Genomic DNA, 27,342 nt, shown 5'->3' on the forward strand with positions numbered 1-27,342 from the left:
ACAGCTCCTGACCCACATGTGTTGCAAGGAAGAACACTGAACTAAACTGGATGTGAACTTGAACTCAGGGAGCCAGAAAGACTCAACCAGAACTGGCCATAGTGCTTTTCTTCTTGTGTCCATTTGTAAGTCTACATTGGGGCGAACGGTCTGGTGGACACGATCCCTCCATCCCTCCATCCCTTGTGTATGGGGCTGCCCCCAGGGCTAGAATGAAGTTGGTGGATAGCAGCTTGACACCCGCAGTCCTACCTGAGGTCCTAGAAAGCTCTGGTCTTCTCTTGTGTCAGAGCCCAGAACTTCTAAACTGGAGGCTATTTTATTTTACTTTACTTGCATATTATATTGTATTTTTTTCAAGTATTTTTTAAATTAATTTTTATTGAAGTATAGTTGCTTTACAATGTTGTGTTAGTTTCTTGCTGTACAGCAAAGTGAATCAGTTATACATATACACATATCCACTCTTTTTAAGATTTCCTTCCCATTTATGTCACCACAGAGCACTGAGTAGAGTTCCCTGTACTATACAATAGGTTCTCATTAGTTATCTATTTTATACATAGCAGTGTATATATGTCAATCCCAGTCTCCCAATTCATCCCACACTCCCCTTCCCCCTTGGTAACCATAAGTTTGTTCTCTACATCTGTGACTTTATTTCTGCTTTGCAAATAAGTTCATTTCTACCATTTTTCTAGATTCCACGTATAAGCGATATCATACGATATTTGTTTTTCACTTTCTGGCTTATTTCACTCTGTGTGACAGTCTCTAGGTCCATACGCGTCTCTGCAAATGGCACTATTTCATTCCTTTTTATGGCTGAGTAGTATTCCATTGTATACATGCACCACATCTTCTTTATCCGTTCCTCTGTCGATGGACATTTAAGTTTCGAGGCCATTTTAAAAGCTTTACCTGTTGCAGACCTACTCCTTATTTTAGGAGCCGGCCTCCAGCCAATGTGAAATGGGTAAGTTTTTCCATGGCAGGCACGCCCTATCTTACTTTTGTGTGCTATTTACCCTCCTCCTAGCATGAGCCATTTAGCTCTCACCTAGGCATCCCAAATTTCCTTTTGTTTTTTGCTATTTCACACAATTCTAACCTTCCCTATGTGTTCTTCACATTTCAAAATCTCGTCTTCTTGACCTTCCTGCTTTAACCATCGAGTTTACATACTCTTAGTAATCTGTTTCAATATATTAATCCTCAAAGAATACAAAATACACACATATAATTTTAAATTAAATCCCACTAACGTGTACATACTTGCTAATATCTTGATGTCTTATCTCCTCAGGGATATTTGTGTTTTAAAGAGGTTACTTGTATACCTACTTCTCCAAAATGAAACACAAAAGGGAATTTTTGCTTATTCATCCAACCATCCAGCCATCAAATAATATTTAGTACCAACCTTCTGTGAACAGGTACTTTGTTAAAACTGTACAACCAAGATATGTCAAAGGCTCCAGGCTTAGGGAACTTCAGGCATTAACAGTCACAGATGAGCTTTGTGGACAATGGACTTTCCTTCTTATCTCTCAGATCACAGCACAGGGGAACAGGCTCTCTCCTTGACTGGAACTTAGACTCCTTGAGGGTTGGGTCTCCTGTTCTCTTTAGTCATACTTGCATCCCAGTGCCTTGTGTAAATTCTGTCTGGCACGCAGAGGTGCCTAGTTCGCCTTCATCGAATAAATTCCTGACTTCGGCGACAAGGATATTCTTCTCCTAAGGCCAAAAACTTACACTAGATGAGAGATTTTTTGTTGTTCTGAATTTTTATACTTTAAATAATACACTTGGACCCTAGAACCAACCACAGTGTTTTGTTATGTATCATTTTGAATATAAAGCTGGTCTGCTTGGCATTCTTCCTAAAGGTAATTGATATTCAAGTAAAGAAAAGACCCCTTTATAACCTTTCCTTGGTGGGTTTTATATTGCAAGTCCAATTTACAGATGAAGACACCTAAGAGGCATTTATTACATATCTGTCCTGTAAATGCATCAAAGACATAAAACCACTGACTTCTTTCTTTGACTTGAATGGTTAAAATTGTCCATCATTTTAATACTTCTGAAATCTAAAATATACTAATATATAAGTTAACTTTTAAGTTTAAATAACTGTGAAAAAATATTAAAATGTAATCATATAAAGCCAAATTAGAATATTGAAGAAACTCTGTGCAAAAAATTGAAAAATTAATTCTTTAATTTTGATCTCAAATACATACTGCTCTCGAGAATATGGGTGAACTTTTTCCTAAATGAAAATATTGTCATAACTGAATATACACATACTACTGAATCTTTGGGTAAGTTCTCATTTGGAAAGTATGATACAGATTTCATTTTTAAAAAATGAAGTCCATAAAATCTGAGTCTAAAACAGAAGAAACAGGTTTTTTAATGTTACCTTTTTAAAAGATTACCTTTATTTTAGGATGTTCATGGGAAATTCAACTTCCAGTGCCATTCTAATACATAAAAAATGAATGTCAGGAAAAAAATTGTTTCATGTACCAGCCAATGTATTTCTGTAATCCTCCCAGAAAAGATGATTGTCAAACAGACTACTTCTTGCAAAAATGCCTTCTCTGTCTCATCTCTTACTTAGCACTTTATCCTCTGCTTCTCAAGACTGAACCAGGCTCAGGAAACCCTTAGCACCAGCAGCCCACAAGCCCTGTTGACGTTTTGTAAAGGAGGAATTTTGGTCTTGCACTCACAGCACACTCTTCACCTTGGAGGAGCGCCTTCTGCCAGCTGTCCCTGAGAATCAGAGGATATCCTCCATTTCACTTCCACCTGTCTGCCTTTTTGATCCTCATTATTTTTGGCAGCTTCTCCATCTATTGTGTGGTTCGGGGGGCTGATGTCTTATTGTTGTGGAAGATTACATTTGCACTCTATTTCCAGTTATCCTTGTTGCCTTTGGGTAATGTCCAAGTGGAGAAGGGGGGGAATGACAATTGACTCCCCTGATCTCAGTTGTAATTATTTAGGAAAGTGATTTGATATGATGTTATAATAGTTCTTGGAAGGAATGATGAGCATCTGAACTATATCAAGAAAGGAGAGGGCTTCCCTGGTGGCACAGTGGTTGAGAGTCCGCCTGCCGATGCATGGGACACGGGTTCGTGCCCCTGTCCGGGAAGATCCCACATGCCGTGGAGCGGCTGGGCCCGTGAGCCATGGCCGCTGAGCCTGCGCGTCCGGAGCCTGTGCTCCGCAACGGGAGAGGCCACAACAGTGAGAGGCCCACGTACTGGAAAAAAAAAAAAAAAAAAAAAGGAGAAACATACTTGGGTGGTAATAAGGAGTTGGTTCGGGAATTGATTGTTGACATGAGGGTGTCTGGGCTAATTGTGGATTGGGTGATGAGACTAATGGTGGCACTTGACAGAATTAGGGATACAGTCTGAGGAGAAAAATTCATTTAAGGACGTGTGTGCCTTTATACACAAACACAAGCTGCTTTAAATCACGTTTGTAACTCTATGAAAAGCTCAATCCACTTATACTATAAATTAACTGATTGTAAAGTATAGCAAACTTTATTTTTTGCCCAATTATGGTGGCTATCAAACTCAATAGAATATTCTTAAATTCCCAGTTCTGTAAATGAAGAATAAAACAATGATGATTACAATAATTATTATTACAATCATTATAACAACCACCATCCTTTATAGTGTATTTTCTGTTTGCCAGGCACCGAAAATTGTTTCATATACATCATCTCAGTTAATCCCCTCAACAGCTCTTTGAACTGAGTGTTATTAGCCAGATTGTTACAGATGAGGAAATTAAATCTCAGACAGGTTTAGTAATTTGCCCTGGATTACAGCTACTAAATGTCAGAACTAGGATTTTATCCCTCCTTTCGCTAGGCTGTATCATCCATGTAAACTTAAACTATTTTACATCATTTATTCTGATAAAACACACCATTAGAACTATAGTTATAGACGAATTGATTATTATTAGCTTTCAATAAGCATCTTCTTTTTTGGGGGGTTTACATACACCTCTAAAGCAAACTATTTAGTCAAAAAGATCTCTCACCAAATACACTAACATACTCGACTCTTCTTTGTTATCCATTCTTTACCAGAAATAAATTTTCCTGATACCTCCTAGTAATAAGTAGATTTAATTAATTAAGACTTTGGTTCATGAGGCTTCTCATTCTGAAGAACCATTTCTTGAGCATTATAGTTAATTTATAGCATGCGATGCTATTACAATATTCAGAATCTTTTATCCTTTTCCATATGAATGATTAGTCTATCTTTGGTACCTAATGTGAGTAGTTCTTAATACCTTTAAATAATAAGCCAAAAAGACTGGGTAATGAAATTTGGGGATGAACTTTTTTCTTTTATGTTATTGTGAAAGAGACTAAGTAGAATAATACAGATTTATTTCATTTACGAGAATGTAGGAGAAGAGAGGAGATACATAATTAATACTGTTTATAAAATGAAAAAATGCAACATATGTAGTAACAAGAACACGTCATTTTGAGCAGGTCTTTATAGAACAGACATCCCATACTGTGTTCCTCCTTTTCCACAGTCATTGCCATGACAATCTGGTATGCTTAGCAGTTGCTGCTTAGTAAGGGAGATGTCTCTTCTAGGAGATCTCTGTGTCAGCCAAAAAAACACAGCAGTCTCATTTGGGTCTAGAAATAAGATGAAATACATAAAATGAACAGAATTCTAGCATTTTTCTTCCCATTGAAAGGATTTTTTATGAGTCACTCTGCCCATTTCTACTTTAACATTTTTTTAAATCAGAAGGAAGTTTTGGAGCAGAATTTTCTCTTCAAATTAAGATTCTTTCCCATATGATTGAAGACCTTGTCATTTCTAGATGTGACAAAATGTCCACAACTGAATATGAAAACCTGTTATTAAGAATTGAAATTCATTTGGATGAAAGGCATCTAATAATCCAGGCCATGTTTAATTGTCCATTAAAAAAAAAAAACATGATCCTTCATGTCATTTCATAGACCTATCCTACTGTAATCTAAAAAATATAACCGTCTCTATTCAGCCACGACAGAGCTATTATTCACTCACTCCAAAATCATATTTTGAGTGCCCACCAACTTCTGGAGTCAAAGGATTTCACTGTTGTGGTAGGGATTTCAGATGAATTATAAGAGGACAACATACAAATAAATATGAAATAATGTAAAAGAACACATTCATGGAATCATCAGTAACTTGAGAATGTTCTTGCAGGGATTCAGAGTGAGATGGGATCTCACAGGGATGACTACTAGTAACAATAAACTCAAAGTTAGTGAAAGAGGCAATGGGCAAAGAGTGGCCGAGAGGAGGGGAGAATGTGTCCCAGACTCAGGAATTATAGACACAAGAGCTGTGGATGGAAAACAGCACAGAGACAGGAAGAGGATGAGAATGAATATGAGTATCAACACTCATTTGAGGGAATGAGTTGATTGAAATATTTGAATGTTGGATAGGGTGGCTTAATTTCAATTTAGTGGGTTTTTAGTATGCATTTCAGAGAAGAAATATGTAAGGAAAATCACATAGAAGAGGATAATGTAAGAGTTTTTCTGGAAGCTGAATTGGCAGAGGGAGAGTCTGAAGCTCAGTGGTGTTGTCAGGGTATGAGGGGATAACATTGTACTATAGAAATGGAAATTATCAAGCAATCTTAAATTATGTAGGAGAAAATAGTAAGGCTGGTAATGAGTTTATTAGCAGGACAACTTAGAAGCAGCCTCCTTGTGTTCAGAATGTGTCAGGCTTGAGTCCTGGAATATTGGGAGGATGAGGATGTGTCGGTACCAGAGAGGAGCTAGGTCATTAATGCTGTGTTCGACAATGCACCAGCTTAGTTTTTAAGTATTATAGATGAGTTGTCATTGGAAGAGCCGAGTGAAGACTCTGTGTATTCACCTCATTATATAAATAGTAAAAAAAATAATTTATAATAGGTGGGGATAAAAAGATTAGATTCATGAGAGGTGAGCTAGATTTGGAGTGTCAGTTCAGAATAATAACTTTTTAAACTGTATGCCAGGCCTAATTCTACACATGGAGAATACAGGGTAAACAAAGGCATGAGCTCTGCCCTCATGGAACTTACAACATAGAGTGAGTAGGTGACACTTTGAAAGTGGGATAGTTCCAAAAGGCAGGTAAACATTGTAGGACAGGGGAAATAGATCTTTGTTAGAGATTTGAGATGGCTGCATTTGCAGGGTAGGAGGATAAAACAAGAATGAATAAGGATTCTACAAAAGAGAAATCTGAATGTTATAAAAAGAACCAGATGTCACTTTAAGTATTGTTTGAAACATCAGTAAGTTGGAACCAACTTAAATGTCCAGTAGTAGGAGGATTTACTTTAAATTATGAAATATTAGGTAAACATTGTTAAATGAGATATCTATATGCACTGATGTAGATAGATGTCTATGATGTATTTAATGAAAGTGGAAAGTGCAGAATGACTGATCATGATCTCGTATTTATAAAGTAAGGAAAGTGTATAAAAATACGCTCACACAAATATATATTTGTGCATGTGCATAGAAATAGATCAGGAAGCCTACTCACCAAACAGTTGTTAGTAGTGGTTACATATGAGGAGTAGAATCAGGAAGGGTAAGAAATAGGGGCTTTCAGTGCATACTTCATATATTTCAGAATTATTTTTATTTTATTACATTGAGCATGCATTTTCTTCATTGAAATTTGTATTGGAATCATTGTAGATTCACATACAGTTGTAAGAAATCGTACAGAGTCCCCTCCTGGAACGGCGATGTTACAAAATGTTGAGTCTTCTGTTCCTGTCCCACAGGTCCCTGAGGTTCGGTTCTTTCTTATTTTATATTTTTGTCTATTTTCTCTCTTGTTCACAGTGAGTAAATTCTGTTCACCTCAAGAACACTGATTCTATTCTCTGCAGTATCCTTTCTACTATTGAGCCCATCCAGTGAGTTTTTAAATTTCTATTCTTGTATTCTCGGTACTGTTATTTCCATCTGACAGATGCTGAGATTAAGCACGGGAAAACCTGACTGTAAGCTTCCTGGCAGTCAGGGTAAAACAGGAAACAAAAATCATGCATCTTCCTATACGAGAAGTAAAAACACAACAATTCTCAGTGATGTCAAAGAATTTCCTAGGCTTCTCCCTTAGACAAATTTCTCACTCTAGGAGATGGACTACAGGAGTAGCTCTCAGGATAACCAGCAAGCAGTTTTGAATGTATTTTCTACACATCTCTTGGAGGGAAATGTTATAATACAAAAGAAAATCTAAATGATTTGTCAGTTTCCAATTACAGCCCAGATCATGACATTTGACAAGGAGAAACTTTATTACAGAGGGAAACAGAAGGACTTAGTAATGAACTGGGGAAAGAGCTCAGTTCATAGAGCCTCCCAGGTCTGAGAAGTAATTACATACATTGTGGTGCTTTAAAAGTATGTGCAACAGTAGCTGCTGCCTAAGTAACATCCTAAGAGTGGGGAAGACCCCATTCATCTTAATTGAGACACTTCGTGGCCTACCAGTTATTTGAGTCATGGATTTCTATTGGCTTCCTGGCGAAAGTTGTAGCGAAAGAGCTCATTGACAAATTAGAGAGCTGAGTGAGATTACTGTATACAATATCTGGGAAGAGTGGGAATCATTGTTGAAGAGAAACAACCTGGGGGGTCTAAGCTTTTAGCAGTGGGGAGATTTAAAAGGAGATCATGTTGTGAGACCTAGTGGGAAAAATGATTCATTGAATATCGTTTTTACTGGGTGGCCTGCTGGATGAAATGAGTGGGAAGATGTAATTGGTCATTAGGTCATTAGATTGTAGTCTAAATATACTATTTGGAAACTAAGCAAGGATTGCTTCTAAGAAAGCAGAAGATGGTCAGTGGTGTCAAATGTAGGAGAAAATACAAGAAGATGAGAATGAAGGGGGGCATAGGTGAGAATTAGTATTGTTAGAGAGCATTTTCATCCAACAGAATTAAAGAGTGGGAGGAAAGTTGTAGGAAAGATACAGGAGGTAAGAAAGGAGGGATATAGCTAATATTCTAAGATGAAAGGATCTATGAAAAGTCACCTAGAAATAGTATATTATTGGAACTATTGTCATTGATAAATGGTGTCAGGTAAAAAGGATAACTTAAAAGTGCCTAAGACGTACATGAAGAAATTGTGGAGGAGGGGATAGGATCACAGGCTTTAGGAAGGAAACTGACCATGAGAACACAGATTTCTCAAAGAGACAAGGTAGAAGATCTAGAGCTCTAATGGACTTTGAATTTGGAAAGGCAGACATCTCTCCCTCTGCTATTAAAAGGAAAGATGAGAATATGAATGTGCAGATGGCATGAAACACTGATATGCATAAATTAGAATTTTATTTTTCTATGACTTAATTTCTGTGCAATGGCCCATTTCAATATGGTGATGGAAAGCTCAAGCCGTTCAAGATTCTCTGTCTTCCATTTTCCTGGTCCTCATTCCTCCCAGGCCACTGCTGAGGGATCCTTTGCTTTTATCCGTCTGCCAGCAGCCCTGTGACTCTTCCATGACACTCAAGGAAACCATGGTTCCACATTTATGCCTACCATGTCTCGGGAATCTCTCACGAATGTCCCTAGTACTGTGTGCCCAGATACATACCCTCAGACATTCACTCTCTGGGGTCATGCTTCTTCCTCGGCTTCTAACCCAGCAAGTGTAGTTCGTGGCCTCAGGGACTCTCACAGTTCTGTTTTCCTCAACTCTCCCCCATCAGTCCTCCTTGTTTCTTGTCTAGAGGTGGAACAGTGACACGTTGTGGGAGGGTGTATGCTACTGTCACATAGCATTTTGCTTAAGTACTTGTACCTATCTGAAGTCCTTACCATTTCTACAAGGGCTTTTGCTTCTGTGACCAACAAAGAAGACTGCCTCTTTTTTTGGTAGAGGTTGGGGGGCTTTTCCCTCATCTCAAGCCTTCCTTGAAGCCATGAACATAAAACATCTTAGTTTCTTGAATGTGTTCAGGTGGAAGGGAAATGGAATAAATTGGTTAACATTTCTAAAATATTAAAATCCCACAAATACCAAAGATGAAGCGAATGAGAGTTTATTGTGTATCTGTAGGCTGCCAGGCATTTCTTCATCCCTAACAACTAGCATTTTATTTTATTTATTTATTTTTTTAATTGGGGTGTAGTTGTTTTACAATGTTGTGTTAGTTTCTGCTGTACAGCAAAGTGAAGCAGAGTTCCCTGTGCTATACAGCAGGTTCTCATTAGTTATCTATTTTATACATATTAGTTAGTGTATATATGTCTAACAACTAACATTTTAAATGTAGGTATTATCATTACCCCATTCTAACGGTGAAGAAGCTGAGGCTATGTGAGGTTATATAACATACAAAGAGTCATACTGCTGATCAGTGGCAGAGCCACTTGTCTCTGAACTGTACCCTTCACTCTCTCTCTGAAAGTAAAGTTGAAGGGCAGAATGCAGTATGAGCAACATTCAGAGAAAGCCACAGTGGGTATTCTTGGTTTTAGTCACCTGTAAGGAAATGATGGTGGGGAGGGCTGGTGGAGTTACAGAAAGACAGGCACTGGTAGTATCAGATGGAGGAGAGGCTGAGAAGTTGATGGCTCATAAGACTATGGGTTGAATTCTATTTGAAGCACCATTTTAAAAGCAGAAGCAGCACCTGTGGCAGGAAACCCAAACTGATAATTGTTGTCAGGCATATAGAGGGAAGTGAAGAGTTTATGGTCCTAGAAAGGATGATAGAGAAGTAAGTGATCATAACGACTAACACAAGCTGGTAAATAGAAGCCTTATGTTTTGGAATAAAGAACACATCACTGAATTTGGAAGTAACACGGTACTTCATAATGAGGCAGCAAAGGTGGAGGTTAGCAGGGTATCAGAAAAGGTGAAGAAATTTGAAACCATGGTGTTGAGAGATCGTATAATTCCATATCACTTCCTGTTATTCTTATTGCCATCTCTTATGCAATGGGTTTTAACCTCAAGTAGCAATCTAAGAAATGTCCATCACTTGACGGTCTGGAAACAAAACCATGGACTGAAGGTACCAGCTCTCTTTTTCTTCTCATTATATGTAGGAAGAAAGAAATGGAAAAGTCGAAGACTGTACAGAAGAAAGAATATGACTTTAGAGTGATGAGACCTGATTTCAAATACAAACTCAGTCTCTTCTGTGTGATCTTAAATGAAAGAATAGTTATATTTCTATGACCACTTGGTTGAGAGGCTTAATTAAGATGATGATTAGGTGCCTAGTGTGGGGTCCTGCACATAGCAGGAGCTCTATAAATGTAATTTATTTTTCCTACACCTTTATTCATTCAACAAATATTTTTAGAGCAGCTAATTTTATGCCACAGATAATGTATTAGTCAGCATAGGCCACCTTATGCTGTAGTAATAAAGACCCCCTAATCTCAGTTGCTTAAACACAACAGAAGTTTAATTCTCTCACCAACTCAAAGTCTGCTGCATGTTTAGATGGCTTTATTGGGCGACTCTTCTCCATGTAGCAGTCCAGACCACTTCACTCTTTTAACCTAACCATCTTAATACAAGACCTCTGCAAGGATCACTACAACAGAGAAAGTGCTGTCCAGAACTGCTCTTAGAAATTTCTACCTGGAAGTGACACACATCAATCAGCTTGCAATCCATTGGTCAGAACTAGTCCTGTGGCCTCTCCTACTTCAAGGGGATGAACGTGGAGTCTTTCGTGTGCCCAGGAAAAAAGAAGAACCGAATATTGATGAACACAAGGAATGTCTTCCACTCGCAAGGCACTGGGTACTTAGTAGTGAATAAAGCAGGCATCATTTATCTTTCCCTCATGGACCTCTCAATCCAGAGTGACATGCTGCTGGGAAAGTTACGGCATCTGAAAAGAGCCAGGTTTCTGCCCAGGCAAGGCAAGGAACTAGATCAAAGTGATTGCATTCAATAAGTATAAAGTTATGTGGGAAAACAGGAAAGGATAACAGTTGAGTATAAGTGACAAGTATGGAGAAACTTAGCAATCCTCAATAAATATTTACTGAATGAATGTTAAGTGAGGAATAAGAAGAAATTTAGCTCTAAAAAACTAAACGGGAAAGGCGACAGAGAGAGAACAGATACAGGAAGAAAAAACACATGGAAACAGTTTATGCTTTTCAAATGTTCTGAATAATATTTGGGAATAAAAGCTGTTCTTGCTATATCTGCTGCTTCCAGTAAGCCTGAAATATTCTGCTCTGGTCTCTTCTGCCATAGTTGGGCTGCACAGGAATGAGTTCCCAGCCAGACTGTTTCATTCTTACCTAGTCAAGAATGTGGGAATTGTTGGGAGACTTGGACTCTGACTCATCTTCTAGAATGTTTTATGACGAATCAAGTTTGCTTGATGGGCAGCTGTCAAATCTAGAAGTGTCACAGGAAATGAGGAATTATGCCACTATAAATACTAAAAATGCTACAGAGTTAAGCAAAAATCCTTCTGAATACAATTTTATGGCAGAATGTTAGAGGTGGTTCCTTAAAGCATTAAAATGATTGACATAAAAAATATTTATTAAAGGAATGATAGAAAACATGTAAAAAAAAAAAAGAGAAACATTTATAATGTAGCCCCTACAGATAAACCCTGTTAACATTTTGGTATAGTTCACCCCAACCTTTTTTCTAGGCACATACATCCATTTGTCTTACAAAAATAGATCATAAAATACGTATTGCTCTGTCACCTCCCTTTTACTTAACAGTATTTCTTGAATATATTTCCATGCCAAAAATATACTTCTACAAAATTATTTCATGGTTGCAGGGTATTGTATCATATGTATGTGTCAAAGTATATTTCTTTATCATCCCATTACGTTGTTTACAGATGGTTGCTATTATAAACAATGCTGTTATGAATATACTCTGGCTGAATTTCTGTGCACCTCTTTAATTATTTCATAGGGTAACTTTTCTAAATTGGAATTACTGTGGAAAAAGTCATATACAATTTAAGGCTTATTATGTACATTACCAAATTGCCCTCTAAAATATTGTTGCAATTTACATCCCTACCAGAATTGATGAGAGCAGAAGAAGAGAGTTTAGGAGCCCGTAAGTCTACAAATGTGGTTATAAAGAATTGACAATAATATTAAATGTGTGTTTAATCCTGACAGCTGTTGACAAAAAGGGGCACTCGATATGTTATTTTTATTTTTTAATTTTTATTTATTTATTTATTTTTGGCTACGTTGGGTCTTCATTGCAGCGCTTGGGAGCTACTCTTCTTGCAGTGCATGGGCTTCCCATTGCGGTGGCTTCTCTTGTTTCAGAGCCCAGGCTCTAAGCGCATGGGCTTCAGTAGTGTGGCACGTGGGCTCAGTAGTTGTGGCTCGTGGGCTCTAGAGCACAGGCTCGGTAGTTGTGGCACACAGGCTTAGTTGCTCCGCGGCATGTAGGATCTTCCCAGACCAGCGTTCGAACCCGTGTCCCCTGCATTGGCAGGCAGAATCTTAACCACTGCGCCATCGGGGAAGCCCAATATGTTATTTTAAAATACCTCATCCTATGTTTCATGCTTCATTCTAAAATCATAAGTATGAGAACTTCACATTAGATTTCTTAGAAAGGAATTTAAGACAGATTCACATTCTCTGCTAAATGGGTCCATTAATATTATGGGCGCTAGGATAAGATCCATGGATGATCCATTGGATATCTGCAGTGAGTCCCTCTCTTGACAAAATATATTGAGCTCTGTCATTGCTATATCCGTGCCTTGATATATGGCTGGGCTGGATATCTGTGCACATCTTTAATGATTCTCTGAATAGTAGGCAATTTCCCATTTGTCTAAAGAGAAAACCGAGAAAAGTTTTCAGCTAAATTGACTATGTAAACTTTGAGGGGCATGGATGAACTGGCCAAGTGTCTACTTATAATATGTAATCTACTAATTTAGACGTAGATAATACTTTAAAGCATATATCACGTAGAATATTTTTAGAGGTATTGCTCTTTTCTCAACCTTATAGTTTATGATGTAGTTTTAGTCTAACTCCCCCTCCCATGCATTCTTGACACCAGAATGGTACCACCTTTTCAGGCAGCTGGCATGTTTCTGCCACCTGTCATCTGGAATTCAGTCTAAGCGGTTTGGGGTGCAAGATTGTGAAACCGTATGATGCCATCACTGAAAATCTTTTCTCTGGCTATAAAAACCCACTTACTACTCATAGTCTTCAGTAACCACTTACTCTATTACTTTTTTTAGTAATCTTTAAAATACTTGTTTTCAAAAACACTTTGAATTTTTAGGTCATGTCTCCCAAAATAATTACTAACTCAGTATTAAATCCCTTGGCTTCTGTTTTTACCGGTCCCATCAAGCAAATGACTGCTAAAACTATCCAAAATTCTCATCAGTTGGCGTCTCAAGTTAATGCTATTTCCCTAAACTGTACTTTGTTCAAAATAAAGTAATTGAGAGAGTGCCTGGTATTATGAGAGACTTTATAAGGACTTTAGATAAGATGCCTCTTTTTCTGAGGGATAATTATATGGAAGAAGAATCTCACCTTACCTTCATCCATATATTATAGTTTAAACAAAAAGAGAGGGGATTCATGCAAATCTCTTTTGTGTTCTTATGCAAAGTGACTATTGAATATGAGAGCTTTTGTCCACCTATAAAAAATATCTTAAGAATATAGTAGGATTGTCATGCATTTATCTTGTATAGAAACACTGAAAATATAGGTTCGTGAAGCCTGCTGCTTTGAAAATATTCACATTGGAATCTTTTAAGAACTACAGCTTCTACCCAATTAAACCTCCTTCCAAGCCCAAACCACATCTACTTTTACTTTAATACAAAACAAACCAACCAACCAACAAACAAGCAGCAGGAAATATTTAGAATAGATATTCTCTCAGGGGCCCAGAGCCAAAATTTTTGGAACTCAAAATGAAAAATTTAGAGAATTGAGTGGCTAGATTTCCCTGTAGTGTTACTCCCTCCTTAAAGTATATTATGTTATATTGTTTCCATTCTTTTCATCTATGTATTTCCAAGAGATTCAGAGTAAAATAACATATATTACAGGTCAAGTGGCAGCTGTTTGCTTGATATGGTTGAAGATAACATATGGTGTATTCTTTACTTTAAACTGTTTTGAGTCTTTTTTCTTGCCCACAGCAGTAGTATATGTGAGAATTACCCCAAAACTTCCCAATGGTACATGTGTGTAATACCCATCATCTTAAAAAGCAATGAACATTTTGCCACTGCATTCTTTATTATTTGAAGCAAATCAAACTGAGAGCTTAAAATAAATTGTTACAGAACTCTAATTCTATAAGATCTTACAATTCCAGGAGATTATACATGCCGTTTTAAAATGTTAATCAGAAGATGCATTTGTTTTAATTCTTGATACTGAAAATATTGACTGAATTGTGAATTAACACATTTAGGGTTGCAGATGTCATTTTTCATGAGATTTCCTGAATGATATAATTTTCATATTTCATATAGCAGTTTGATCAATTTACAGATTTATTTTACATAATTAGTTGGTAAATGAGAAATTCAATTGCTGATATATAACTATTTCTCTGAAATATAGAAAATAAGCTTAAATTCTGAATTATAAATGAAAAAACAAATATTTTGAAGACATCTGGTCCACATCTGTCTGAAATAAGATAATTTAAAACAGTGTAATTAAATGCAAGAAGTACTGAAATATTCACACCTTAGAATGTAAAAAATAAGTCATTCCATTTTAGTGTGATTTCTTGAATTGGTGATTTTTTTAAATTTCAGTGTCCTTTAACCTCTTCTTCTGTCATTACAAAGAAGACTGACAAGCTAAACAAACAAAAATAATCCATGTTTTTCAAAGCTTCTACTAAATGAAAGAATTATCTTTACTACTATTCTTTTATGCGTTGACTAACCTCCACTCCTAAGTTAATACTCAGCGGACTTAGACTCAGGCCTACCCCCTTTTGATGTATTTATAATTCTCCATTCAATTATTAAAAATAAGAGATTAGTGAGAGAGTCTGTAATCTCACTCCCTAAACTGTGTGTTCCTTGTGGACACAAAGAGGCTCAGTAAATGTGAGAGAGAGATACTCAGACTCATGGAAATGAAAAGCATCTTTGGTACATTCTCATGATCAGTAGAGAATCGTCCTTTGAAGACTGGTCTTTTCTTTTGTTAAAAACCTGTGTTAAGTGGAAAATTAACCATTTTAGGAGAAAGGAAAATAAGCTAGACTTTCTATAGTCTAACCAAAAAATGTGAAAAAAACAGATTCTCCTTTAATAAAAGGCTGCAGAGCCTTGAGACTTCAATAGGACTGGGTTTTGATCCATGATAGAGAAATTAGATTCATGAAAACACTCAATACTAATGCTACAGTATAAGGGTGAGGGAAGATCTCAGCTTGGATGCCAGAGGCTCTCCTAACTAACGGTAGACCATGAGAGGAATTGATACTATGAGAAGTGAAAACACTTTTCCTAACACATACCCTAAGATATCACAAGTTTTGTTTCGTGTTTTTATTTCCAGGGAGCATGATAAAGATCCAGAGAGTTTTTTTAAGGTATTGATGCATCTTAAGGACTTAGGACTCAATTTCCACGTATCTGTCCTTGGAGAAACCTTCACAGATGTCCCAGGTATTTCTTTTGAATTTTCTTGTGTGTATTTTTATAGATGACATAAGCTGTACAACTTAAGTATTAATTTCCATGTTTCCCTTTGTTAGAATAATCAAGATGAGCACCGTTAACCAAAAGGTTATACGATGGCATTAAAGTGTGATTCAATTAAAAAAAAACTTAAGTAAGCATTCTTTGATTTAAGTTGAGAACGTGAAGTCATCTCTTTTATCAAATATAGTTTATACAATGCATCCTGATGTAAATAACATATATTGCTTTAGGCATCTTAACACTTAAGGAAAGTGGGAATTTGTAATTGGATATACACCCTCTCACCTCTGGGGTCACTGGTTTGATTCCTACTCACATTGGTAATGGCTGAAATATATTACCATCTGTTAGGTGGCCGGTGTAAAGCATTTTGGCATCAAACTTGTAATGTGGCGTAGACACATATCATAGTTGTCATTGGTCCATGCCTTTTTTATTGAACTTGAGAAAACAAACAAAAATCCAAAGCTGATAGCAGCAGGTCTTCTCATCCTTAATGCCACATGGAGCCTGTTCCAAGCCATTTCCTTCACCCTGCATCCTCACTGGGCATGTTTGGGTCAGTAAGATGAGCATCCCAACCACCGTCCTAAGCACTTAGGTGTTCATATTTTTTAAGCTTTGGATATTCAGCTTTTTTTGTAAACTCCAAGTATACAGACAAGAAAAGTTCAGAAATGGCCTCTGTCATCATGCTTTATGACTCTTAAGGACCACTTAAAGTTTACCTTCACTTAGCAAGTACTTTTTGATTCTGGTACAACACAAGGAAGTACACCCAGCTTGTACCTCAGTAGCTTCATCTGATATGGCTCATCCTCTGCCCCCTGCACTTATGGACACCAAACTTTTCTCAGTTCCTCTAAGATTCCAGCCTTCTTTAAACCTTTGCACATTTGCCTATTTGTATTTTATTCATTCGCTCTCAGCTCAAGGGCATTTTCTTTCAATGTGAAGCTTTGCAATGGTCTCATGGCACCCTATACTTTTACCTCATGGTGCCTCCCTCAGTTTCTAATCATATAATTTTGTGTAATTTGTTATCTCACTCCCCCCCCACACACACACACATACACATAAACATTAGAATGTAGGTGCTGGGAGGACAAAGATTATGACTATCTTGTTCATCACGGTACCTCAGAGCCTAGTGCAGTGCCTCGTACAAGGCTGGAACTCAATAAATATTTGTTCAATAAACAGATAAAAATGTAAACTCCCTGCCCTCAAGCAGTTTATAGTTTTCTTGAAGAGGGAGCACTTTTGCATAAGGACGGGAAACAGAGGGAAACACAGGATAGTGTAATTATATATGAGTACTGACACATGTGACTTAGAGTAGAATGTTAATTTAAGAGCTAGAACTTGAATAGCTAAAGGATTAGGATATTCCAAAAGGGGAAACAACATGGGCAAAGCATAGAGAAGCAAGTATTTTAGATATTGTACTTAAATGAGAGAACAATTTCAGTGATTAGTGCTATGAGGTCACTAAGTAGAATAGAAGATTCTGCATGCAAAACTTAATAAGCAAGTAATACATGGGCAGGGTAGGGCCAAAGTACGGAGGATGAGCAAAGTAGATTAGGTAAAGGTAAAAAATAGGGAGCCTCGATCTTGAACTGGAAAGAAATATGATAAAGCGTGTATTTTAGGAAGATTTATCTTGCAGTGATATGTAGGCAGAATTGCAGTGAGACTGCAGCGGTCATCCAAGTGTGATTCTGTGAGGTGGTGGAAGAGAGATTAGTGAGAGGGCTGTAGGAGAGAGACATTCTCAAGGAAAACACAGAAAAGAATTTGATAGATGGATGGCTGTCAAGAAAGAAGGAAGAAAAAATCAGCTCATTTACAAAGCTAGTGAGTTCAATTTTGTTTGTGCCAGTTTTGAGGTGTTTGTGGATGAACTGAGGAAAGAGGCTGGAGGATATCCCTAAGCAGAAGGCTTTGTAGCCAGCTTTACTGTTGGATAATTTTAAGCCACCACTACAAAGAAGACTAGGTTCTTACTCAAAGGGCCATGTCCTTGGGATCACAGCTCTCCCTTCCCACACGTTAACACTGAGCTATTTAGATCAGCACTGGGGATTGAAAGTGGATTGGGGAGCAATTAGGGGCCCAAGAACTGAGTGCTCAGTAATTACAGGCTCAATCTTTTACTCACTTTGGTTCGACCTCAACACATACTTACTGAGCACTGTGGAAGGGGGATTTCACAGTGTACAGGACTCAGTCTGCACCTCAGAGAGCCCTGCGTTGGGGAGACACTTACATATAATTGACAGGTACCTAGGATGCTGTGGGACCATTAGGGAATGCTGTGGAAGACCATAGGAAGGGTCATATTACCTACGTACACACTTCTGTTACTCCCAGTCCCAACTGGAGCTCCTTTCTGCCCTTGCCTCTGGCCCATCTCTGTCACGTCAAATGTGAATCAATTCTCTTTAAGGCTACAGAACTTCACCTTGCACATAGGAGGAGCCCAAGTTGTTGGCTGGATGACTGAGCCTGGGAGATTTCCAGATTGTGCTCCTAGAAGGCCACCTTGCTAGTCTTTACTCCAAAGGTTTCTTCACAGGCAGTTTTGTGTAACTTCTGCCATTTGTATCACTGTCCTAGTTTGACAAACACTAATATAGCACTTGCTGTATTTCAGGCATTGTTCTAAGCCATTTATAAATGTTAACTCTTCTTAACAGTCTCATTCAGTATTATTGTCTCCATTTTTCTTAGATGGGGAAACTGAGGCACAGAGAAATTAAGTGAGGTCACATAACTATCAATACATAATACTTTTAACCACTATGCTGTGCTACCTTTCCATTTTCTTGTTTTCTGACCCAACTGCTTCTCTGAGTTTAAACATTAATTTTTTTTCCCCACCTCACCATCCAGCACTTCCTGCAAAGGGTTACCTAGCAGGGATACATTTCTTTGCCTGTTGTCTCTTCTAGGTGCTCCACTAGCATATCTAAAACCCATACCCTAAAACCAACTTATACACTGTGCAGTATCAGCCAGAAGGATAACTCTGAACACTGTTAACATTTGTGAGGAAGTGGTTTTCTTTTAAATAATTGTAATAATAATCATTATTATCCTGTTAATTGCTATTATTTATTGAAAGTTTGCTTCTTGCTTGGTCCTTTGCCAGGTTATTTCATATACTGCTCATGATAATCCCAAAGGCGTAGGTGTTATTATCCCATTTGATAGATGGAAAAACTGAGACTTTGAAGTCTTGAGTCACTTTGATTACACTCCTTATGAGTCAAGTTTTGCTCTTTCACATACAAGCCTAGATGTATTGGAAAACCAAGAAAGGTTTAATACATGACGGCAGGACCATTAAAATACTCTTATTTTTTTCCCTTGAGGTAAGATTTATACATATAACATTGTATAAATTTAAGGTGTACAATGTGATAACTTGATACATTTACATATTGCAATATGATTACCAGTGTAGCTCTAGCTAAGGTCTCTCTCACATCACATAATTATTTCTTTTTCACAGTGAGAACATGTAAGATCTAGTCTCTTAGCAATTTTAAAGTATATAATACAGTACTGTTGACTGTAATCACTATGCTGTATTTTTGATCTCCAGGACTTATTCTTACTCTAGTTGCAAGTTTGTACATTAATTACTCTATAACCAACTTCTTTCTCCTTCCCTCTACACAGAACTGGTAGGGAAAGGTAGCATATCTGAGTGATGGCATTAGTGCTAGTGAGTTTTACTGCCCCCTTTTTTTTTTTTTTTTTTTTTTTGCGGTACGCGGGCCTCTCACTGCTGTGGCCTCTCCCGTTGCGGAGCACAGGCTCCGGACGCACAGGCTCAGTGGCCATGGCTCACGGGCTCAGCCGCTCCGCGGCATGTGGGATCCTCCCAGACTGGGGCACGAACCCGTGTCCCCTGCATCAGCAGGCGGACTCTCAACCACTGCGCCACCAGGGAAGCCCATTACTGCCCTTTTTGATGAAGCAGACAATCTCCATTAAATTTCTTTTGAAAACGTTAAAACCACAGTAGAGCAACTTTGTAGAGTCTTCATACTGTTGATTATTTTCAAATTATGTTGCGGTAAGGTTATTATCATCCTTTTTCTGAAAAGTGTAGTAGTTGATTATCGATTCTAGTTTATAGCTACATAGTTTATCATTCTTTTGCATGATCCTTCCATTTTACAAAAGAGATGCTAGATCTAGGATGGTGACTATTCCAAGTGCTCACAGCTGGGCACAGTGGGCGAGACGGGCAGTAGGTAGTGGCAAGGTTAGGAGTAGAACCTGGGAGTCAGTCTCCTCATCCCTACTCACTTCTGTATGTGTTCAACACATGTTTTTTAAATATCTACTTTATGCCAAGCACTAAACTAGATGTTTAAGATGAAGTGGTGAATAAAACAAACATCTTCTGTGATGTTTGCATCACGGAAGTAGTCTAACTCCAGTGCGTTATCCATCAGTTCCTAGAGCGCTTAGCATGTGCCAGGTACTATTAGAAGCCCTTTGTGCCTTGCCTTGTTTATTCGTCACAACAGCCCTGTGAATTAGGCACTTTTGTGATTATCATACTGCAGCTGCGAAAAGTCAGAAACAGGGAGGTTAAAGCACTTGCCTGAAATCACGCATCCATCCAACTATCAATCCACAATTCAAACCTTGCCAGCCCACCTCTCTGCTATTCTCCTCTATGTGGAAATCCACAAAATCATCCCTCTTTTACGGGTAAGACAGCAGGAGGTGATAATGGTGGAAAATTCCTGGCTACTCATATGAAATCATTTCCATTTTCTCTAATAAGCTCTTTGCAAATGGAAAGTTTAAAAACAAATAAACAGAGAACCCCTGCAAAACCTCAAATTCATTTCCTAAATATATCACTCCTTAGATATTAAAGTGAACTCCCTCTTCTTTCTGCCATCTGTCTTCATCACAAGAAAGGTGTCGAAAACAATATGAAGTGGGAAGATATTCCAAATAATACTTGGTATATATTTACTGTTCAATAAATACTATTTGAATGAATGAAAGAATAAGAATTCTTAGAATAATGATGTAGTTTACATACTGTATCAGATATATTAAAAACCACATTGAAATGATTTCCAAATATTAGAGAGTTAGTGAATGAAAATAGAGAACTCTAAGACTTAAGGAAGTTCTAAGTGGTTTTATATTATATTTTCTGTTTTCATGTAAATGACCTTGATTTAACCTAAATCTATTTTTCAATCTGTTCTCATCTTTCAGTTCTTACATCAGTCAGAATAAGCTAAATTATGCTAAGCTAGCAGCCTTAAAAATCTCAGTGGCTTAAAACACTCAACACTTATTTTTTATTCATGCTCTGTGTTTATTGCAGGTGAGCAGTAGTGTTCTATTCGTATGGTCACTCAGGGTCCCAAGCATATAGAGAGACCCAAGCAACCACCATCACAAACATTACCAGTAACTGTGCCAGATGCAAGAGAAAGCTAGGATGTTCTTTCATTAGCAATTCACTGTTCTGGCCTAAAAGTGACATAGGGTTCCACTCGACTCTTTGGCCAGAACTTGTTGCAAGGCACTTCCCAACTATAAGGGGCGGCCAGGAAATGCAATCCTGCTTTGAGCCCAGAATGGAGGAGAGCAGAAATAGTTGATGAAAAGCACTACTGACCACCATAGCTCTGACCACCATGCATCATGATCTGTGGCCCATCAGAGAGAAAATCAAGCCTACCCAAGATATCTGCCTTAGTCTGGGTGAGTCTATCCGTGTTGAATAAAGAACTTTTAACAAATATGAGAGTACTGCCCACAGCCTTCTTGCTGGAGACAACCCAGCTCGTGTCTGAAGACACATCTGGCAACTGTGTCCCATTAAGCTGAGTTGATATGAAGTCGAGTTGCTCTCTGTGGGAATGGAGTTAATTACCACTTATGGTGATGGCATTTTGGAAAGCTTATAGTGTCAGTTAGGAGTAGTTTTGCCCTCCACCACCAGGGGATATTTGGCGGCGCCCAGAGACGTTTTGGTTGGTACAACTGTTGTGGGGAGGGGAGGGTACTACTGGCATCTAGTGGGCGGAGGCCAGGGATGCTGCTGAACACCCTACAGTGCAGAGGACGGCCCTCACAGCAAAGAAGTATCCAACCTAAAATGTCAGTAGTACCAAGATTGAGAAACTTTGATTTATAAGAATTAAAGTCAGAAGATCAGGTTTGGGACTGGGTCCTGTAGCTTTCTAGGTTAACCTCGGTTAATCCATCTGTACCATACAAAGGGGAAGATGGGAAAGAGAAATAATAATAATAAAACCACCCACCCTATCTACTCCTTTGAGTTACATTGAGGATTTCAAGCACAGTTACATAATTTGGGAGGAGGGAGGGAATTGCTTTCAAAACTACTATGCAGATTTTATTATAAGACTCATGGACTTCTCTTCAGAGTTTATACGGAATGAGTCTTTAATGAATTTTGGATGAAAAGAGGACACTAATGATGCTGAACCTTAAAAGTTCATTCTTGCCATTATTTTAATTATTTTTAATCCAGAAAATTGAAAGGTCATTCTGCCACGTAAAGCATCCATCACACTCTGTGTTACAAATGAACCAAAAAGCCTAGAAGCTCCTCAATGCAAATATTTTTAGCTTAGACCAATTCTCATGACAAGGTCACATTGTTAGCCCTTAAGATGGTATTTTGTTTTGTTTTGTTTTTTAAAGAAGAAGAAGCAAATACTTAAGATATCAAATCAATGGAATGTGTTTGTATACTTAATAATTTCTCACAAATGATAACTCTAAACCAAATACTTTTTTCTAGAACAGCCAAAGCCTTACATCAGGATTCTTCTTTCCCTACATTGTGGGAGAAGTAGTTTTAAGTTTTAGGCATGGGCGGTGGGGAGCAGAACGATTGCAAAGGAAAGTAAAAACCTGAGCTACACTTTTGGCAGACAGAAGTCTTTCTGGTTCACCTTTAATTTGAGGTTAAGAACAGTATGTGGAAAGCTTCTGGTTAGTATCTGTCATGACAATGGTTATTACAGTGATCTTGGCATATTCCTGATCCTTTGCTCTGGAGTCAAATGTAGGATAATTATATAACATTTCCCTCCCCTCCCATCTCCCTTTTCTCTCAGCTCCCAGCTACAATCTCATTTTCAGCAGAGCAGCTTACACTAAGGGGGAAATAATAGAAAGGTTCTAGGAACACAAGTAACTTACATCACATTAATATAAAGGTATAAAATTTTGCTACGGGGGAACCCAGCAGAAGGAAAGCTATTAATATATTGATCAATGTTGAATTGTAAGACAATTGTATATGAGATGAAATAAATGTGCCAGTAAGATTAAAGACATTCTCTCTAGACCATACCTTTCCTTTTCCTTTTAACTTTTTAAAAAATTGTATCACTATCTACTCATTCCCCTAACATACAAGTATTTACTGAGTTCGTAGTGTGGCCTGGCACCATATTGTGGATAGCAAGAGGAGAAAATGTGGTTCCTTTCCTCTAGAATCTTACTGTCCAGGAAAACATTGTAAAAATTACATTTTATTATACCATGCCCTTGTTTATATTGTAACATTTTCAGATAACTTTGAATACATAATTTCATAACCCTTACAGCAATCTAATGACTAGATAATCAAACATGCATTAACACCCTCTGTTTATAGCTGAGGAAAATTATTTATATTCATCCCATTGAAATAACGTGGATCTGAGGTTGCTTTTCAGTAGAGAGAACCACCTTTACCTTTTTATTTTACTTTTTATTTTATAGGCATAAAATCACTTTCCCAAGAATATGGTTGGGGAAGGCAGTTTCCCAGGAATCTGATTTGAAAATGAGGTCCTCTGTCTCCCAGTCCTTTGCTGAAGAAAACAACCGTATATAATGGGAAAGTAGGGAAGATTAAAATAAAAGTAGATATATATGCTCCTGACAGGAAAGAATAAATACTCAGATAGAAATGACAGTATCTCTTAATATTAATTTATGAATTTAACAAGATTCCAATTAAGATACCCAAATATTACTTTACATATCTTCACAGAGTTGTTCTAAAATTCCTACAAAATAAAGAAATAAACGGGAAGAGTATCAGAGAAATCACTAACAAAGGAGTATTGAAGGAAAACATGTCCTACCAGATTCAGAACATGTATGAAGTTAAAAGTACTCTTTTAAAAGAGTACTTTACCAATTCAAAAACATGATGGTAGAAAAACGGACAAAAATAGAGAATTCCGAAATAAACCCAGCTTGTATATAATTTTAACATCCACCAAACTTATATAACAAAATTTAATATACTTATCCCAGCTTTAAAATATAATATTTTTTAGTGAAAACAAGAAATTGGGTAAAATAAATAACCTCTGTGGAATTAAACTAACAAAACAAAATATTCATATAAGTAATGAAGTATAGATTTTAAATATATCCTATAGATAAAAGATTGCAAAAGCTTCAACAGAGTATAAGTACCATAACTTACTGAAGTCTTACTCTGTGCCAAGGACGAGGCTAGGCCTTTTACTCACACAGCTAATAAACAATAGAAGTAGTGATAGCCGAAGAAATAAATGCTAAATCAAATTTTAGGAATAAAATCTTTAATTTTTCCAGTAATGAAATAAGTGTAAATACAGAGAATTTATGAGAAAGCGGTTGCATTGACCAAAGCAATAAAAGTAAAGGCATATCCTAACAAACACTGGCCAGCTAATGGGGAAACATCTGTATGTATGATAATGGCAATGTAAGTTATTTGTCCTGAGCCATATAAGTTACTATACCCTTTGCGTGATTCAGTAATTTCACATCAGAGAATATATCCCATGGAAGTAATTCCCATGCCTCACTCTCATTGCTACTGCTTCTTTCCTAGTTTTTGCCCTTACCTTCTGGGACCTTGACTCCTACAAAAGCTTCAGATTGGTCTTCAAGCCTCTGGACACTTTGATATTTGATTCAAACACCTACTGTTATTGGTGTTCTTTCTAAACCCAGACCATCCAAGAAGAGAATCACAATAGTATAACAATAAGAATGTGTCTCATAGATTTTTCTGCACGATGAACTTAAATTTCCTGTCAGCGAATGAGGTTCTTTAAACTCTGACCCCAGTCTAATCCCTCATGGATTCCAGCTCCCTTTTCCATCTCCTGAGTACATCTGTGCACTTATCCACATCCATGCCTTGTGTTATTTATTGCTTAAATTCCCCTGCCCCTCCACACATAGGCACATGCATACCCTTTCTCCACTTGGCAAAATCCCAACTCCAGTGGTGCTTCTTGTCCTATATCTTCCCTTTTCCTTTCCTTCCCTCCCTAATTGCTCACAGCACCCTTAGTCATTGCATCATTTGCAAGGTGCATATCACACTGCACTCTGGTCAGTCGTCACTTGGCTGCCATAAGGGGCAGTGGTGTAACTGACCAGAAGACACTTTGCGGGTGAAGAGTACAACTTCTTAGACAGAGACAGCTGCGTGGGACCAGAGTCAGCAACACTCCCAGTTGGAGAGGCAAGCTCCCCTGCCCAGCTCTCACTGATACCCCAGACAAAAGTGAGGTTCCCATTCAGTACTTGAGAAGCTCTCTTTTCCCTTCTCAGGAAAGGTTTGTTAAGTCTGCAGCTGCCCTCCCCTAGCAAATGCTTAGGAGACTCGCTAGACACAAGTAACTGGTAACAATTCACTCCCATTGCTCAGCATATCCTGTGAGAATCAGTCTTTTTCCCCTGATCACTCCCAGACATGCCGTTCCGTCAGGCCTAAACTTTAGGCCTGCTTGAACTCTACTCCTGCAGCTTCTGTAAGTGGAATATTTATCTTTTATATGGAAACCAGAGAATTCATTGCAATTCTCAAGGCAAGATCATTTATCCATCCTACCAGGGGGAAGACCATGAAGATAATGTGTCCTAGAATACAACTCCTAAAACATCTCTCAAGAAATTGTTCTCAAAAGTTATATCTATGAAAACATTACTGAGGAAAAATATTCTTTAATTTTCAAAACACTGTCCTTAAAGTTTATGAGAAATGTATGCTTGGGAATGACACAAGGAAATAGATAAATTAAGTAAATAATGAATGGGAAAAAGTCAAGACATCGGTAGACCAATAGGAAATTAGAAACAGATGCTAATTTTAAAAGCTGTAAATGTATATATGACTTGGGTTGACAGATAGGAGGTCTTGGAATGTGGCTGCTGCACATTGCTTTGGAGTTTTATCTTTTTGAATTCCTGTAGTTGTATTATGGTCACGATTTGGAGTGTGGTATGGTCAAAATAAAATTTGCTCCAATAAGAGACTTTGGTGGAAAGCCTGCCTGTTTTACAAATTCATGTTTCCTGCAATGGCTATCAGAACAGGAGTCTCTGACAGAAAGCAGCACAACAGGGAGTGAATATCTGGGTCCAAATAGTGAGCTTTTCCAGCTATCTCTCCTTGCCCAAACTGTTTCATTTGTAAAATGGAAACCATCACAGATACATGGTGCAGTGGAATGAACACGGTCCTGGAATTTAGAAGGCTCAGGGTCTAGTTCCAGCTCTGACACTGATTAACCATGTCACCTCTTTTAGCTTTAGCTTACTTGTCCACAAAATAAAGTCATTCAAATGAGGTTACAACTAGAAAGGACATTGGAGGTCAGGGTGCATCAACTTTTAAAATGGGGTGAACATCCCTACCCCCAAGGGGATTTCACGGAGTGACAGTTTTCGAAGTTTTGATTATAAAAAACAATGAGTATAATAATTATGCTTTTTCAAAACATATTTTACTTCTCATCATCCGATATCTACCTGCACGCTCAACCCCAGCTCCCACTTCATGCAGCTGAGAACCATTGATCTAGGCCAGTCACATTCTTCTGGCCACCCTCATGGGCTGATTAGAATTGCCCTCTGCTCCACCCTGTAAGCCTTTGCTAACTTCAGTTTGCTAAAGATAATCTCTGTGTATCTCACCTTCTCCTCTCCTACCCTTATCAAATAAGTATAACCTCATTGGTCAGGATTTCTCAGTATGGTTTCAACCACCTTCCTAGCCTTACTTCAATCCTTATCCATGAGTATCCTGGGCTGTAGCCTAGTTTACTCAGTGTTCCCTGAAGATAGCTCACATGTCACTACCCAGAACCCCTTTCTCCTCTTATACCTGTCAAAGCTCAACCACTTTCCCTGACCTCTAAAAGAGATATGCTGCCTCCCTTCTTTGAATGTCCATGGGATTTTGTTTATACTTAACTATGTATTTGTCATACTTCAATAACAGAAGGTTCTTGAGGATAGCAGTTGTAATTATTCAGCTTCATAGGACCCAAAGATTCCAATATAACAGAGTTTCCAACCTTTTGACGATGATGCACACCAATATACGTATTTACATTGTGATCTAGTATACCCATGTATGGAGGCATATTTATAATTGACCCAAAGTTTTCATAACATAATACATATTCTCATTGCATTTGATGCACTCTGATGTTTTCTTTCTTTTCTGTTCTG

At 37.8% G+C, this 27,342-nt stretch overlaps 1 protein-coding gene across 20 annotated transcripts in view; it reads left to right on the forward strand.

Annotated features, from left to right (window-relative positions):
• Positions 1 to 27,342, forward strand: part of GTDC1 (glycosyltransferase like domain containing 1) — a 493,504-nt gene that overhangs the window by 392,024 nt on the left and 74,138 nt on the right. For all 20 annotated transcript variants that reach the window (XR_010944469.1, XR_010944472.1, XR_010944471.1 and 17 more), the window contains one exon: positions 15,653 to 15,762. Coding sequence is in view for 16 of the 20 variants with exons in the window: in XM_067742033.1 (XP_067598134.1) it covers positions 15,653 to 15,762 (110 nt within the window). In the remaining 4 variants the exon portion in view is untranslated. The remainder of the gene's footprint in view (positions 1 to 15,652; positions 15,763 to 27,342) is intronic.

The sequence above is a fragment of the Pseudorca crassidens genome, chromosome 6, assembly GCF_039906515.1.
Source record: "Pseudorca crassidens isolate mPseCra1 chromosome 6, mPseCra1.hap1, whole genome shotgun sequence".
Taxonomy (NCBI): Eukaryota; Metazoa; Chordata; class Mammalia; order Artiodactyla; family Delphinidae; genus Pseudorca; species Pseudorca crassidens.